At 44.0% G+C, this 14,639-nt stretch overlaps 1 protein-coding gene across 3 annotated transcripts in view; it reads left to right on the top strand.

Moving 5' to 3' along the window:
* Nucleotides 1-14,639, top strand: part of ANKRD55 (ankyrin repeat domain 55) — a 697,933-nt gene that overhangs the window by 666,399 nt on the left and 16,895 nt on the right. For all 3 annotated transcript variants that reach the window (XM_034656252.1, XM_034656253.1, XM_034656254.1), the window contains 2 exons: nucleotides 2,868-2,996; nucleotides 13,900-14,084. In XM_034656252.1, the coding sequence (XP_034512143.1) occupies nucleotides 2,868-2,996; nucleotides 13,900-14,084 (314 nt within the window). The remainder of the gene's footprint in view (nucleotides 1-2,867; nucleotides 2,997-13,899; nucleotides 14,085-14,639) is intronic.

Here is a 14,639-nt window from a genome sequence, read left to right as displayed (position 1 = left end):
AAAATCACAAAGGAAAGAATTCTCTGACATTTGAGTTCCTTTCCAAAATGAAAGCCTACCAGCATGTTGTGTGGGAAGAATGTTATTCTCCAGGGTTGAAGGGACCTGGATTCAAACCCCAACTATGGCGTGTACCCATGGCCTTAGGCAAATTACTTAACTTGTGTTTCGGTTTCCTCACCTGTAAAATGGGCCTACAAATGCCTACCCCTTAGGATTGTGTTATTTATATAAATATTCAATGAGATAATATATATAAACCTCTTGACAGGAAGTAGGTATACAAAACATGCTAGTGTTCCTCCCCACCCCACCACTTTACCAAAGCATGCAGAAGTTGGGCTTTTAAGGTTTTTTGGCAGGGGGTGGGGTTGTTTTAAGGAAATAACTCTAGAAGTTTAACAGTTGTGTTTAGGAAACAAGGATTAACAGAGCATAATCAGAATTTAATCCATAACCATATTTTCACATTTGGTTCTCATATCAGTAAATCATGCCTATGCATAGAGTGATTGCCATATACCTATTTGGAGAACTGATCAAAAATTCTATCAGGTTTCAGTTGAAGAGTTGGTAACAATGACCGTATCAGACAAATTGATTTTCTATAAAGGAGAAGTCATGTTTTGCCTTTTTTATTTATGTAGTTTTTAAAAGCAAAGCTAGATTTTACAACAGCAAAAAAATTCCATCAAGGACAGTTAAGAAGTCATTCAATTTAAATAACAACTTACTTAGCACCTACAATGTTCCTGACACTGTTCTAAGCTCTAGGGCTTCAGACGGCGGGCAAGGACCTACCCTCATGAAGTTTACACTGCAATAGCTTCAAATTTTCTTCGATGTCTTTAACTCTGAATACTGGTAGCACTTCATGATGAAGCCAGTGAGTCTGAAGCAAATGGGACTCAGCACTGGGAAGGGGAAATCCATGCATAATAAAAATAATCTGATTTCCTTGAGTCCAGATTTCTAGTTCTAATGGGCCACATTTATAATGAAGAGGACTTACTCGAATGTACTGAGTTATTCTGAATCCTCAGTAAATATTCAGCTGTCAGAATAAGAACAAGAAGTTCCTCTGCTTTTACGTTAGCATTCTTTTCCATATGGAACCAATTTCTTGAAATATCCTCAAGAGCATATCTCACTTACATGACACTTGCAACTTGAAAGCAGACCATAATATAATGATTTTAAATTTTCAAACTGGTCAAGGGGATTAACATTCTAATCCCAGTGCCCCATAAACCTCAAGCCCTAGATTCAGTTCCGCGCTCACTCACAGACTTGGGAACTTCTCCAGAGCTCAGCTTCCTCTTCTACAAAACGAGAAGGACAGCAGCACCTGTCAGATGAGTTGGCCAACTGCTATAGCAATCAACTCAAAATCTCAGTGGCCTGACACAGTAAAAGCTTCTTTCTTGCTAGAATCATAGTCCAATACTGGTTGACAGGGTAGCTTTATTCTCCCTCATCAGTAGGGTGCCAGGCTTCATTATTACATGGTCCTGGCATCTTCTCCAGTCTTGTTCTCTGCCTTCTTTGTTGGATGAGGAAAGAGGTAAGGTGTGGGAGACTGCATGGGTTTTGTTTTCTAGACAGGCCTTCTAGGGGCTTCCACCCCCTCTGTCCACATTGCAATGATTAGGACTCAGTCTCAAGGCCACCCCTATCTGCTGGGAGGCTGGGGAATGTACCCTGTGTGCCCTGGAGTAAGAGGACATAGAGTTTGGTGAACACAAAGTAGACTTCAGCACAGTACTTAATTCAGAAGATTGTTTGGAGGATTCGGTGAAATAATCTACATAATAACTCATAAAGACCATTGGATCAATAAGTGTTAGACTCTTACCTTTATGTTATCTGCAGAGGTGATTCTGAAAAGAACTTTAAAGCTGCCCATACTCTTGACCCCCTTTACCAAGCATCTTAATCATTTTAGAGATGTTCTGTGTAATTGAGAGGTGTGGGCAAGGAGAAGAGGCCCTCTTTTCATAGTACACTCCCAAATAATACTGAGTCCTCATGGTTACCTTTCCCAGCATAAGCTCATTGTATTATTAAATGATGACTGAAGCATGTGACCTTAAGCTCTGAAAGAAGCTGGAATTCACCAGATGGACTCATCCCAGCTGCCACAGAGTGATTTCTTCTAAGCAGTGTAAATCAGATCATGTCAACATTCTCTTAAAACCCTTCACTGTCTTTCCATTGACTTTAGAATAAAATCTCAATGGTCATACAGAGTTTGTCTCCCCCATCCCACACCCCAGGATCAGCCCTGCCTCCCTCTCCAGACTCATTTCACATGGCTGTCTCTCTGTCTCCATTCATTCTTTCATTCAACAGCTATTTATCTAGTCTCTATTGTAGCCACTGGGGATACTGACATAAAACAATGCCCCTCCCCCTGTGGTGGGATATGGCAGCTTAGCGTGACCCCAGTCACAAGTGGTTGCCTCTGTGGCTTGGCGCTTGCTGCTCTGTTCCCCCAGTCTGGCTCATAGAGGCCCATGTAGAACAGTCACTAAGCCCACAATTACTCTCTCACACCACCACAATCTGGAAAATCCTTTTGCTCATTTGCATTTGTTGTCTGTCTTCCTCTACCACGCTACAGTTCCCATGAGGGCAAGGATCTTGTTTATCTAATTCTCTGTAGTATCCTCCATCCCTGTTTTCCTGGCACAAAGCAGAACCTCAATAAGTATCTGTTGATTGAATGGCTTAAGGAATGAATGAACTGACAGGCAGCAACCAATGTATCTGGTAATGGCCCTTGGGTCTGGGGAGAAAATGTGAGCTCCAGTTTCCTTCCTGATGGCCTGTACTCACCTGTCCCCTTTCTGACTGTGATTTTGTAGGGAATGACACCACTCCACTGGGCAGCTTTCCACAACCGGCCTCAGCACACTCAAATGCTGCTGAAGAAGGGAGCAGACCCTACTCTTGTGGATAAAGACTTCAAAACAGCTCTCCACTGGGCAGTCCAGGTGAGAAACTGGCCAGTAGATTTGTCTCAAGTTTAGATGGTATAAAGCAATGCTGCAAGTTCTCTGAGTGTGTCAGACCTGAAAGATGGAATTATCAAAGGTGCAGCTGATATGGAGGTTATATGTGTGCTAGAGCAAGGAAGATTCATGCTGCCCTCCTCCCATCCCTTCAGATCCAAAGGGTGACAGCAAACCTGTCATTCTGGAGGATTTGGGTGCATCAGTTGTGGAGAAGAAACTGGGCCAAGACACAGAGGGGGAAGAGAGCCTGCTTTGGCTGTTATATGCACACACACACACGCAAGCATGCACACACATGTACACATATACGCACGCACACACATAACACCTTTCTCACTTGCTCTTTTTCTCTCTCCATCCTCATGCTTGCTAAGTAGCTCACGGTGCACCAGCATAAACCTTCAAAGTTTTGTTAGGAAAATCCCTTCAAAGTCTTTGGACCATAACTCTCTTCTTCCAAATCCTCCAAAGCAGGGTTATTCCAGGTGACCCTCAGTTCTGTGCTGAGCAATGAAAATCGTGCCTCTTAACGTTACCCATGATCACAAAAGGGAGTCTGTCTCAGTACACGTGACCAAAGAAATCAGAATAGGCCCACGAAATCTATAGTGCAAAGAAGGGGAAAGTGAGAATAAGGTGAAAGAATACCCATAGCTAACATTTATAGATGTGCTTTCTATTTTAGAGGAATAGATGAACTCAGAGTCATCTACTCCATCCTTCAGAGGAGAGTAGTATTATGCATTGTTTCAACAAACTTGCCAGCCCATTCTGTCTTCTGATACCCAAGCAGAGATACCTCCACTGTTTATCAGCCCAATAAAGGCACCCTTGCTGAGCTGCTGCCAGGGTCCTTGTGAGAGGGGTTTCTGCCTGCCCTGCTAGTGGTTTCACCCAGTTGTTTCACATGCCAGGCATGCCAGAGACGGGCACCTGGTACTTTCAGGCCTGAGGTAAAATTGAAACAGAAGTGATTTGGAAACTGCTCTGGTTTAGTCCCCCCAACTTTGGCTCCAGTTACTCTGTACCAAGACTAGCCCTGGGCAGCATTGCGAAATGAACAAAACTTGTTTTGTCATCCCCACCTGCTGTAGCATCCTCCCACATACTTTCAGTCTCTAACCTCCCACCCCGCCCCCCCTCATGCCAGTCCCTGCCCGGGGCCGGTCCTCTGGCTAGGCAACCGTGTGTGCTGGGGCTCCGTTGAGGTGGAAGTGGTATCCAAATCAAGCATTTCCTGTGTTCACCCTCATCACCCTTGCATTCTGATCTGGGATGGGGCTCACATCTCTGCTCCCACGTCCTCCACCCCACCCCCAATTTAGAGCCGCTGCTCTAGTCCCACCCTTGCAATGGAATCAGCCACAGTGCTCGTGAAATGATAGGTTCCCAGGCCCTACTCCAGACCTTCTGATTTGGACTCTTCAGGGGGGGGAACCCCTGCCCTTATCCTCAAAGAAGCCATTTGGCCAAATGAAAAGAACACTCAGTATTCAACTCAGAAAATCTGTTTGCATTGACAGACCTGGTTTTGATCTGAGAAAAATCACCAATCCCTCTTGGCATAACTGTCAATGCATCTTTGGGGTATGAATGAGAGTGTGCATGTGTGCGTATGACAGCAATATGTAATGTGCTAGGTAATTAGAATAGATAACCGTTTTTGTTATGGTTCCTGATTTCCTCCACAACAGCTTAATTATTATGCCCACATCTTCTTATTCTTTCTCTCTACTAAATGATAGGGCTTTTAACCTGCTACATTGATTTCAGTCCTGTCTGCCCTTTAAGATTATCTGAAGAGCTTTTAAGCAATACTGATACACAGGCCCCACACCCTTAGATTCTCAGCGAGTTGTTCTGGGGTAGAGCCCAGGCATCCATATTTTTTAAAACTTCCCTTCACCCCAGGAAATTGTAATGTGCACTGAGGGTTGAAAACTGCTATGAAAAATGAATTCATACTAATGGATGCTAAAACCTTATCTACTCCTACTTGAGATACTTGCATTTTGGCCGTGATTTGGTATAAGCATTCTACATCATTCATTTGTTTACTCAATTGCTTCATATACATTTCTTGAGTACCTACTATGTATCTGGCATTGGGGGTAAAAAGGATTAACAAGACAGATCCCTTCTGAAACCCCTACAACTGTATGAAATATGCTATGTGTGAGTGAGTGAATATGTTAGCATACTTTTTTCTGAGGAAGTCATCCCCGACTTTCTGCAATTCCTCAGTGAAGATTGGTGACTACCCCTAAAAGGTTCAAAATCACACTTGTAGGAGAACCATGCACCCTCTCTGTCCTTGTGGTTAGCAGCGAAATTCAGAAGTGGTGTGCCCTGCCCTTTAATCTGCAAAGAAGACTAAGGGTAATTCCAAATGTCAGCTGAAACCATGATTACACTTGCCTCCTTTGGCCTTCTTGTTCATTTATAGCACAGGATCAGCATTGTGTTATTTTTACAGTTTTGCCACATGAATGAGTCTATTTCCCGTTGTCATTTATTCCTTTCCCCAAACTTCCTGCTTTTCTCTTGGATCATATGAGACCATGTTTAAAGCTATTGCACCTTAAAATAAGAAACCCTCTGTATTTGACCCAGATAACCAAGGCAAGAAAAATTGGAAGCATTAGGCCCATGAAGTGATTTGGGGTTGGGCTTCTGCCCCATCTCTTAGGTGCGTTGGTAGCTGGTGGTGCCTTCCTGTGGGCCCATTGCCCTCAATCACCTCTCCCATCTGCCCAGGAGACCCTGCAGAAGTTCAGTCCCCAGTCTTTTTCTTCCTCTCCTCCTCAGAAAGCCCATCGCTTCAACTATCATTCTATTCAGAAGATTCTCAAATCTGACCTCTCTCTGAAACTCTAGACTCACATTTCTAGCTCTCCTGGGCATCTCCACATCATTTCCTAGACACTTCAAACTGGACATGTCTAAACTTAGCCCGTGGTCTTCCCTTCCCATTACATTCCCGTCCTCCTCGTAGCCCAAGCCAAAGGACTTTGTGTGGTCCACACTCCTTCCTTATCACCCTTCATGTCTAGTTGGTTATCAAGACCCCTCAATTCTACCTCCTCAGCTGTCATATCTCTATCACCTCCTTTCTATCCCCACTGTACAGGTTGGCGTCACAGCAGGAAACATAGCCCCGTCATGATGGGATAAATTGGGCAGAGATTCCTGAAAAGGCTATTCACATACCACAGCAGGTTGCCATTAGGGCATCTGGGCCTAAGAGGGCGTGGGAGGGGGTGGTTACTAAGACATTAGCAAAAGCTGGAGCTGTAGGAGAGGGCCAAGGACAGCAGGTATAGCCTTTGATGAAGTGACCAAATAGTGGCGTGGCAGAGAAAGAACTGAACAATAAACATCCCAATCTCTGTCCTCCTACACCCATCTCCTGTCAGTGTCACTCATTGGCCAAACCCAACCAGAACCCATAGGGCAAGGGAGCCCATTTAATGTAATTCATACAGGCTAAAGGGAAGGGCAGAATGGAAAAGATGGGAGAGTAAAATCAGAAGAACAAATGGAGATCATTTTGCACACCTACTGTCACTTCCTTAGATCAAGCTTCTACCATCTCTCATCAGAACAGTTTCAGCATCTGTATTCCTACTTTCAGCACTTTCCTTGTCCCTTGTATTCTCACATTGCCACCAACTATTCTTTCTACAAATCCCAAAGGAATGTATGAACACAACTGTTAATCCACCAGAACAGTTACTGTAGTCACTCTTGGTCCTTGGCTCAGAAACCTTCAGTGAGTTCCAGTTTTTGGTACAGAATAAACTCCCTGGGCTAGCACCTACTGTTGTAAACAACCACTCCCTACCCGCTGACCTCTCCTCTTCAGCCCATATACGCTTTACTCCAATCACACCAAAATATGAATGATCCCTCCAATACATCACAGAGATTCATTCTGTCTCCACATTAATCAATCACCCTCTTCTCTTTTGGTGAAACTCTTCTTGCCTTCACCACATCATCCCTTCCACCTGAAGAATTTCTGTTTGTTCTTTCTTATTCCTGAAGACCCAACTAAATGCCACCTTCTTTGTTGAGCCCCCTTTCGGAGTTGTTCCCTCTGAGTTGCCTATCTAGTACTTTCTTATGTCTAGGACTAGTGTTGCAAGCAGTGGGATGGCTGATTCTTCCCTTCTAGACTGTGTGCTTAAGGGCAACGTACCTTATTCTTGTAGATGTCTCTCAAGACCCAGAATGGATCTTTTTGAGTTTTAGTTCCTCAAAGAGGTGTTCACTGAATTCAATCCAATAAATTTACCCATCTCAAATCAATGAGATTAATGGTTTATTGGGTTTTCTTTGTAGAACACCATTTGTTCGCTTACCTGAGACTTGCAGGAAGGTAATGCCTTAATACCAGGGAGGTTTTTCTAATGGTAGGAATTCTAGAATAGATATGATGGCAGGTCAGTGAGAGGGGCAGGTATCTACTGCCCCTCAAATCTCACCACTAGCTCCTTCCTCTGCTTACTAGAAAAATGTGTTTCTTTGGAATCTTCCTTAGAAGTACTTTTTTTTCAGTGATCAGAAGGGGGAATGAAGCATGAGAGACTATGGACTATGAGAAACAAACCGAGGGCTTCAGAGGGGAGAGGGGTGGGGGAATGGGATAGACCGGTGATGGGTAGTAAGGAGGGCACGTATTGCATGGTGCACTGGATGTTACGCAACTAATGAATCATCGAACTTTACATCAGAAACCAGGGATGAACTGTATGGTGACTAACATAATATAATAAAAAAACATTTAAAAAAAAAAGAAAGAAAAGAACTGCACTAATATAATACAACTATTTCACGTTTGTTCATTCAGTATGTGGTTATGTGGTTAAGGAAATTAAACATGCACACACATACACACACACACCCTTCCAGCTCTTTAATATAACCGTTAAGCCTCTAGTGCTTGAGACTCGTTTGGTCCAGTATGGAATCCTCCTCCTTCCTGTGGTGAAGATCTGTGGTCAACTTTTTGGACTGTGTCAAAATCTTACAAATATACTTTTACCCTGAATATATTCAGAATGATAACGGATAAATGTCATATACCCGTGGGTCCAGTTCATAAGGTGAAAGAATCTTAGAGCTGAAAGGGACCATATTAAATCATTTAGTCCCACCATCCAGTTCACAGGTAAAGAAACTAGTGCACCAGAGGCTGTCACTGGACCAAGTACACCGGTACCCACACAGGCACCCAGGCCATCTCTCCCAGGGCTTGATAAGAGGAGGACTACAAAGCCAGTAAGCCTAAAGTAAACAAAGAGAAAGTCAAGTTTGTGAAATCCATATCCTGGGACCAAAGGCCGACCCACTTAGGAAACTGCAGTCTTGAGAGGCAACCTAAGTTTAAGTGGCCTCATGGGTCAGCTCCCGAGCACTTGGTTATAGAGAGGAAGGGGTGCAGTAGAAGGAGAAAATAACAGGGACTCATGTAGGAGTGAATACAAATTAAAAAAGAAGTGAAAAGAGTAAAAGGAGGAAGATAATGAGGAAAAGAGAGAGAAGCTAAAAAGGATGGGTATTCTCTTCGGCTTTGCTCATGGTTTGTAAGGCTTGTTTTACTCACATATTTATTTATTGTTCGGCAAATATTTATTGAGAGTGACTCTCTGCTAGGCTTCATTTAAGCAGAAAGATTCCCAGTCAGGCATTTAGGAAGGACAAGATAGAGCCCTCCTGGAGACCTTCATCTTGTCAGCCAGCCAGAAGCAGAATTCAGCCCCTTTCTACACAGTAATACAGCAGGAAAGGAGTGGTTTTTTTTCCCTACGGTATTAGAGAACCTACGAAATGAAGTAGCTCAGCAGCGGAGGATCAGCATGCCTCATGCCCCAACCCCCCATTTTCTGTTTTGCATTAGCTCTCCAGGGCAGTCAGCCCCAGGCTTTGGGATACAGTGGCCTCTGGAGTCAGGCCAAGCAGTAAAGGTTGTGTCCAAAGGGGCTAAACATGAGGATGGTTCAAACTTTAAACTAGGCTAGTAGGTACCTTTTTTATCTAGTTAGCCCCAGGCTCTCAACTTTCAAATGTTCACCTTATGTAGACTGGCAGATGTTCCCTCACAGCTGCGTTCCCAGCCTGATGCATCTGGCTCTGGCTTATGACCTAAAATCCTAGCCTCACATTTATCTGGTCACCATCTTGTGACAAGCGATGCAAACTGGGTGACTGCTTCCAAGAGAAGAAAGGAGGTTGGAGTTCCCTCTAAGAAGAAGCCAGATAGCACTAATTCCCCAGACATGTGTTAGCAAATAACCAATTAGTCCTAAATCTCCCACTAAGACCCTTTGGAAGGTCTCCTAGAATAAAAAGTATCTCCAGTCAGAACATTGGAATCTTGCTTTTTAGCAGTCTGCCTGCAGCAAAATTATTATATATGAGTTCAGCTTTTTTTGTGTGTGTGTGGCAAGGTCTTTAAGAGTGTTTGAGAATTCGAGTCAATTCTGACACTGTCTCTCTGGAGATGGCATCAGGTTCCATAGGTGAAGGGTTCAGTCCTCCAAGGCTGCCCCTCACTCCCCACGTCAGACTCCAGTCTCAAGCTCCAGGCTGTTACCTGTGCTTCTGACTGACCAGCTACAGGTTGGAAGTTCCAGTGACTTTCTCCTTACATTCGATTAATTTGCTGGAGCTGCTCACAGAACTCAGGGAAACACTAACATTTACCATTTTATGAAAAGATATAATAAAGCATAGGAATTAACAGCCAGTTAAAGGGATATGTAGAATGAGGTCCCAAAGAAAGGAGCTTCTGTCCTCATGGATTTTGGGGTCTGGCTTGATATCACATGGAAACCTTCTGGTTCCCCAAGCATGGAAGCTCTCCGAGAAAAGCCCAAAAATTGCCCCCTTGGGTTTTTTATGGAGGCTTCACTACACTGTCCTGGTAACTAAGTCACAGGCCCTGGGCTGATTCAACCTCAACCTCTCCCCTCCCTGGAGGTTTTCGGTGGGGCTTCTGACAGTTCCAACCCTCTAATCACGTGGTTGGTCCTCCCGGCAACAGCCCCACCCTTGGGTGGGGCCCAAAAGTCGATTTCTTTGGTAACAAGACACCCATTTCACCTTTATGGCTCTGAAGCATTTTCAGGAATCTGAATGCCAATATATATTTCTTATAAATCATTTTATCACACAAGGCTTCTTACTTATGAACCCTCTCTCATGAGGTGTAAAGTGACAATGGCTAGCACTCAGTAGTTCCCAGCAGTTTTCAGAGCACATGAAGGCAACTGTATGAATTATCCATGAAGAGAAACAAAACAAATACGACAGAAAACAAATAAATCCACAATCCTCATCTGGTCATCCAGTGCAGAATTCCAGAGCTCCATAAGAATAGTATCTGTACAATATTGTTGCTCCCCCTGTTTAATGACATTTCTCCCAAGTGGAAACCCACTTTCCATTCTTCCGAAGGCTCTTCTGGGCACCATCCCATTCTTTCTATCCTGGTGCTTCTTGGTCTCTGTGACCCTTTCTGGCCTCCCAGGCCTGGAGCCTACCTTTGCCTGACACAGCTTGCCAAGAAGGAAATGTGGTTACCAGGAAACCAGTGAGCCAAGGCCCCAGCTCACAGACTAGTGCTCTCTCGGGCCCCTCAAATTCCTCTGAGGGCGCACCATGGCAACCCTTGGAAGAGAGGCTTTTAAAGACCTCATATTTCACTCTGAAAAAGGTCTCGTTTGGCCAGACACACATCATTGCTACTGCTGTTGCAGCCTAAACAGGAGTTTTTACTTTGGTTTCTCCAGTATGAACATGAAGGATCAAATAAACAGATGGGGTTCCTTTTATCAGAGACAGAATGGTGTAGCAGTGAAGTGCAAGGGCTCTGCAGACAGGCTGTCTGTCCTGCTATGTCACTTCTTGGCTATCACCCTGGGCAAGTTACTTAACCCCTGTGTGCCCCCATATTCTGCTCTACGAAATGGGGATCAGAGGAGGACCTACCCCACAGGGTTGTTGTCAGGATGAAATGAACTGGTACGTGGAGATGCTTGGAGCAGTCCACACAATGCTCACTCAGTAAAGACAGCTTTCCCCATTATTCCTGGGAGTATCTTCTTATCAGAGAAAAGGAGATACAGTGACAGCGTTGCGTAAGTGAGAGCTAGGTGTAGAGACAAAGGAGTTCCCTGGAAAATTCAGGACAAAGGGCCTTTTGGAGACAAAAGAAAAGGGGTTGGAGTTCTGGAGCGTGTGACACTTCAGCCCCCAGGGGAACTGCTGACTGGGCCTGGCTGGTCCAGGTCCAGAAGAGGCAGGTGCAGAGGTCCTGGGAAGCAGCCTGGGTTTCAGTGTTGCCACTTCCAAAATGGCTGCCCTGAGGGTCAGGAGAGAAGAAGACACAGGGTGAAGAGATGGGTTTTGTTTCTTCTATCTGTGTTTGCCACTCCCTCTTCCACTCAAAGGGAGAATTGTGACAGGGCATTTTGCCCTTTGAATCACCTTGGCAACCTGAATTCCTTCCAGGAAACTTTAAACAAAATAAATTCATTGAACTGACAACTCTTTGCTTCTGTTTTCCTTTTCACATGGTTGGTACTTTTTTAAAAGGTGTGAATGTTGGCTCTGGGAGCGGGGGGCTCTTGATTGTTTTGAATGTATTTTAGACTCCTTCACATCAGGTGAAAGAATCTTAGAAAAGTTGATAAAGCAGGCACAAAAACTTGGATGTGTTCAGTGTAGCCAACTGCTAGTAACAGGCATGCCATAGAACTTCACCAATTGATCCAAATAATTTAAAAGTCATTAGAAAAAGGAAGGATCAAGGGATGAAGAGGAAAGAGTGAATGTGAGTGGAAGAGAAGGAGGGAGCTTGTGGGTAAGGACCGTTTAATGGGCATGTGACCAGTACAGCCCTAGTGGGCCCCATGCTCAGCAGGGGGTATAATGCTCTGTGGTCACGATCTGGAAATTCTCATTAATTTTATCTTTGAATTTTTGTTTTGTAAGTCAAGTCAGACAGGACGATGGCACCCTGGCTGACAGTATCCTGCCTTCCTGCCTCCCTAGGACAAACTCTCAGCCCCCTGGCAAGGGGTCTGGACACAGACCTGGGGAGGGTCAGGGTCAAGCCTGTGCCTGGTTGCAAGAGGGGAACCCAGACACCCGGGAGGGTCTGTACTAGTGGTGAGAATCTCCAGCCCAAAGGAACACAACACTAAACAACAAAAATTGCCGTGACATGTCAAGAAAGACACCAAGAAGAAAGGAATAAGCTTGTTTCCTGCCATGTAAATAGGGGGCTTCACATTTTCGTTTTGCCCTCAGCCCCACACATGATGTACCTGGCCCTGGTTGTCATGTTTTAACACCCACTCAGCACTCTTCAGGGCTCCCAGCCCTTGGTCCTGCAAGAGGCTTCAGAACTGGTGTCAGCTGCTATCTGCTCATGCACTGGAAGCACACCCCAGGGTTCACAGTGTAATGGCTCATTGTGAAGCCAGCAGCAAGCTGAGTAATGGGAAATCCGGAGAGCCAGAGTGCAAACAGAGACAAGGGAGGGAAAGGAAGAGGAAAGGTGAAATGAATGAATGCTGTTCCATGGAATTGTGAAAACTGACTCAAGTTCTAGAACGCAAATTTGGGGTCAAATAAACAGGGTAACAAAACGGGAAGAAGATCAATAGGAAATTCTACATGGAAAAATGTATCAGGAGGTAGCCGTTGAACAGCGTTTGGCATATCAGAATTGCAGCTTTTTAGAAATCTAACTCTCTCTTTTGCCCAGGTTTCTGAGCCTAGCATGTGGCCTAATGCTGGGCTTCCGAATAATAATCTTGCCTCTCCCATTTCCTTAACTTGCCCTGCATGCCTCTGAGGGGCCTCCGTTCCACCCATAAGTCCCAGTGCATGGAGTTCCAGGGTCTCTGTGTGGATTCACTGAGAAAATTAAAATACTAATGAATTATTTGGGTTGTTTTTACGATCTTTCCAGAGATTCCAGGAGAATCTGAAAGATAAGACTTTTTATTGCGTGATATAAAATGAGAATTTCTTTCATCACCCCTGAAGATTTATTGTCATCTTATATTGCAAATGCTCGTACAATGTTTTTTTGAATTTTTGGGGTCAATAAAAGGTATTCAACACCAGCAATGTGCACAGATTTTACTCACCTATTTGTGCAAGCTGAAGAGATATAGGACACCCTCAAGGAAGAACTGGCTTTTAAAGCTGGGACAGGTTACTAAAAAGAGTGTACAACAGCCTCCCTTCAAAGATAAGATAAAAAGTTTATTATAGATCTACATAGATAGACCCAATTTACATGGTCGCCTGAAGTTATTTCTTTTTCATGTTTGTTGATTTCTTTATTGATTAGCTACTTAATTATGATCATTTCCTTTCACCAAGGATTTTTGGAGATTAAATTTCATGCAATTTGTAGCTATTTGACCATTACTGGATCATCTTGGTCATCATTATGCCATCAGTGAGTACTTATCATGGTCATTTTGTTAACATGAGAATTCACTCCTCCAGCTTCTCGGGGTTCAGCCTCTGCCGCAGTCGGGGAAAGAGATTTAAGCAGCAAGTTGCTGTGTATGTAGCCCCTGCATGGGCCAGCTCTGATGTCACTCAACTCTACCTGTATTTAACTTAAGTCCTTCTTAGCTGGCTAGTCATGGAAGACAGTTAGGCTCTTCTGAGAAACAAAAATCCCGGCAGTGACAAAAGACAAGTGGGAATGTGTTGGAGGGTTGGATAAAATGTGTTTACTTCTCTTTTTCTTTTTCCTTTTTTTTTTGCATTTTTTCCCCTTTGTATTTTATCTCAACATGCATAGAACCAGGCTGGACCTAATGAGCTCCCTTTGACCTCTCTTCCCCAGAGTGGAAACAGAATTCTGTGTTCCATCATTCTGAGCCACCACCAGGGTCCGTCCATCATCAACTACGACGACGAGAGTGGGAAGACATGTGTGCACATCGCCGCGGCAGCGGGCTTCAGTGACATCATTAATGAGCTGGCAAGAGTGCCCGAGTGTAACCTGCAGGCTCTGGATGTGGATGACAGGTATTCGCGGCCACTCAGGACATGTTGGGGACTACCAGTCATCTCTGAAAGTTAATCTTAAAATAAAGAACATGGTTAAGGGGTTATCCTATATGACTATATCCTCACTGCCAGTAATGTTTACACATGTGCTGGTGACAATAAAAACTGCTCTATTTTAGTCAGGGCAGGAAAAATCATTGTTATGGAGAGAAATGTTGTGACTGTACAGTATTGTCAGATTTTCCATTTTTTGCTAAACATTCTCAGAAGGCTTTCTGTATGTCAACTTCCTGCTATACGTTCTTTTTTATTCTTAACAGTAAGTCTTATTTTTTCCTTCATTCCTGGATTACGTCATAAAGCATAATAGAGGTTTTGTATTCAGAACCAGAAAGGAGTTTATCAAGCTTTCCCCCCCAATCATTAAAAATATATTGGCATAGAAAAGGAAGCTGGATGCAGAAAGCGGAAGAGACTTATCTCAGAGGCAGTTAGCAATTAAAGGAAGATTTATACCCTTGTCTTCCAGGCGGAGAACTTTTCATCTACATTGCTTTGCATCCATAATCAACT

Source organism: Ailuropoda melanoleuca, chromosome 3, assembly GCF_002007445.2.
Source record: "Ailuropoda melanoleuca isolate Jingjing chromosome 3, ASM200744v2, whole genome shotgun sequence".
NCBI classification, from domain to species: Eukaryota; Metazoa; Chordata; class Mammalia; order Carnivora; family Ursidae; genus Ailuropoda; species Ailuropoda melanoleuca.
Note: the sequence above shows the minus strand (reverse complement) of the source record. Positions and strands in the feature narration are given on the sequence as shown.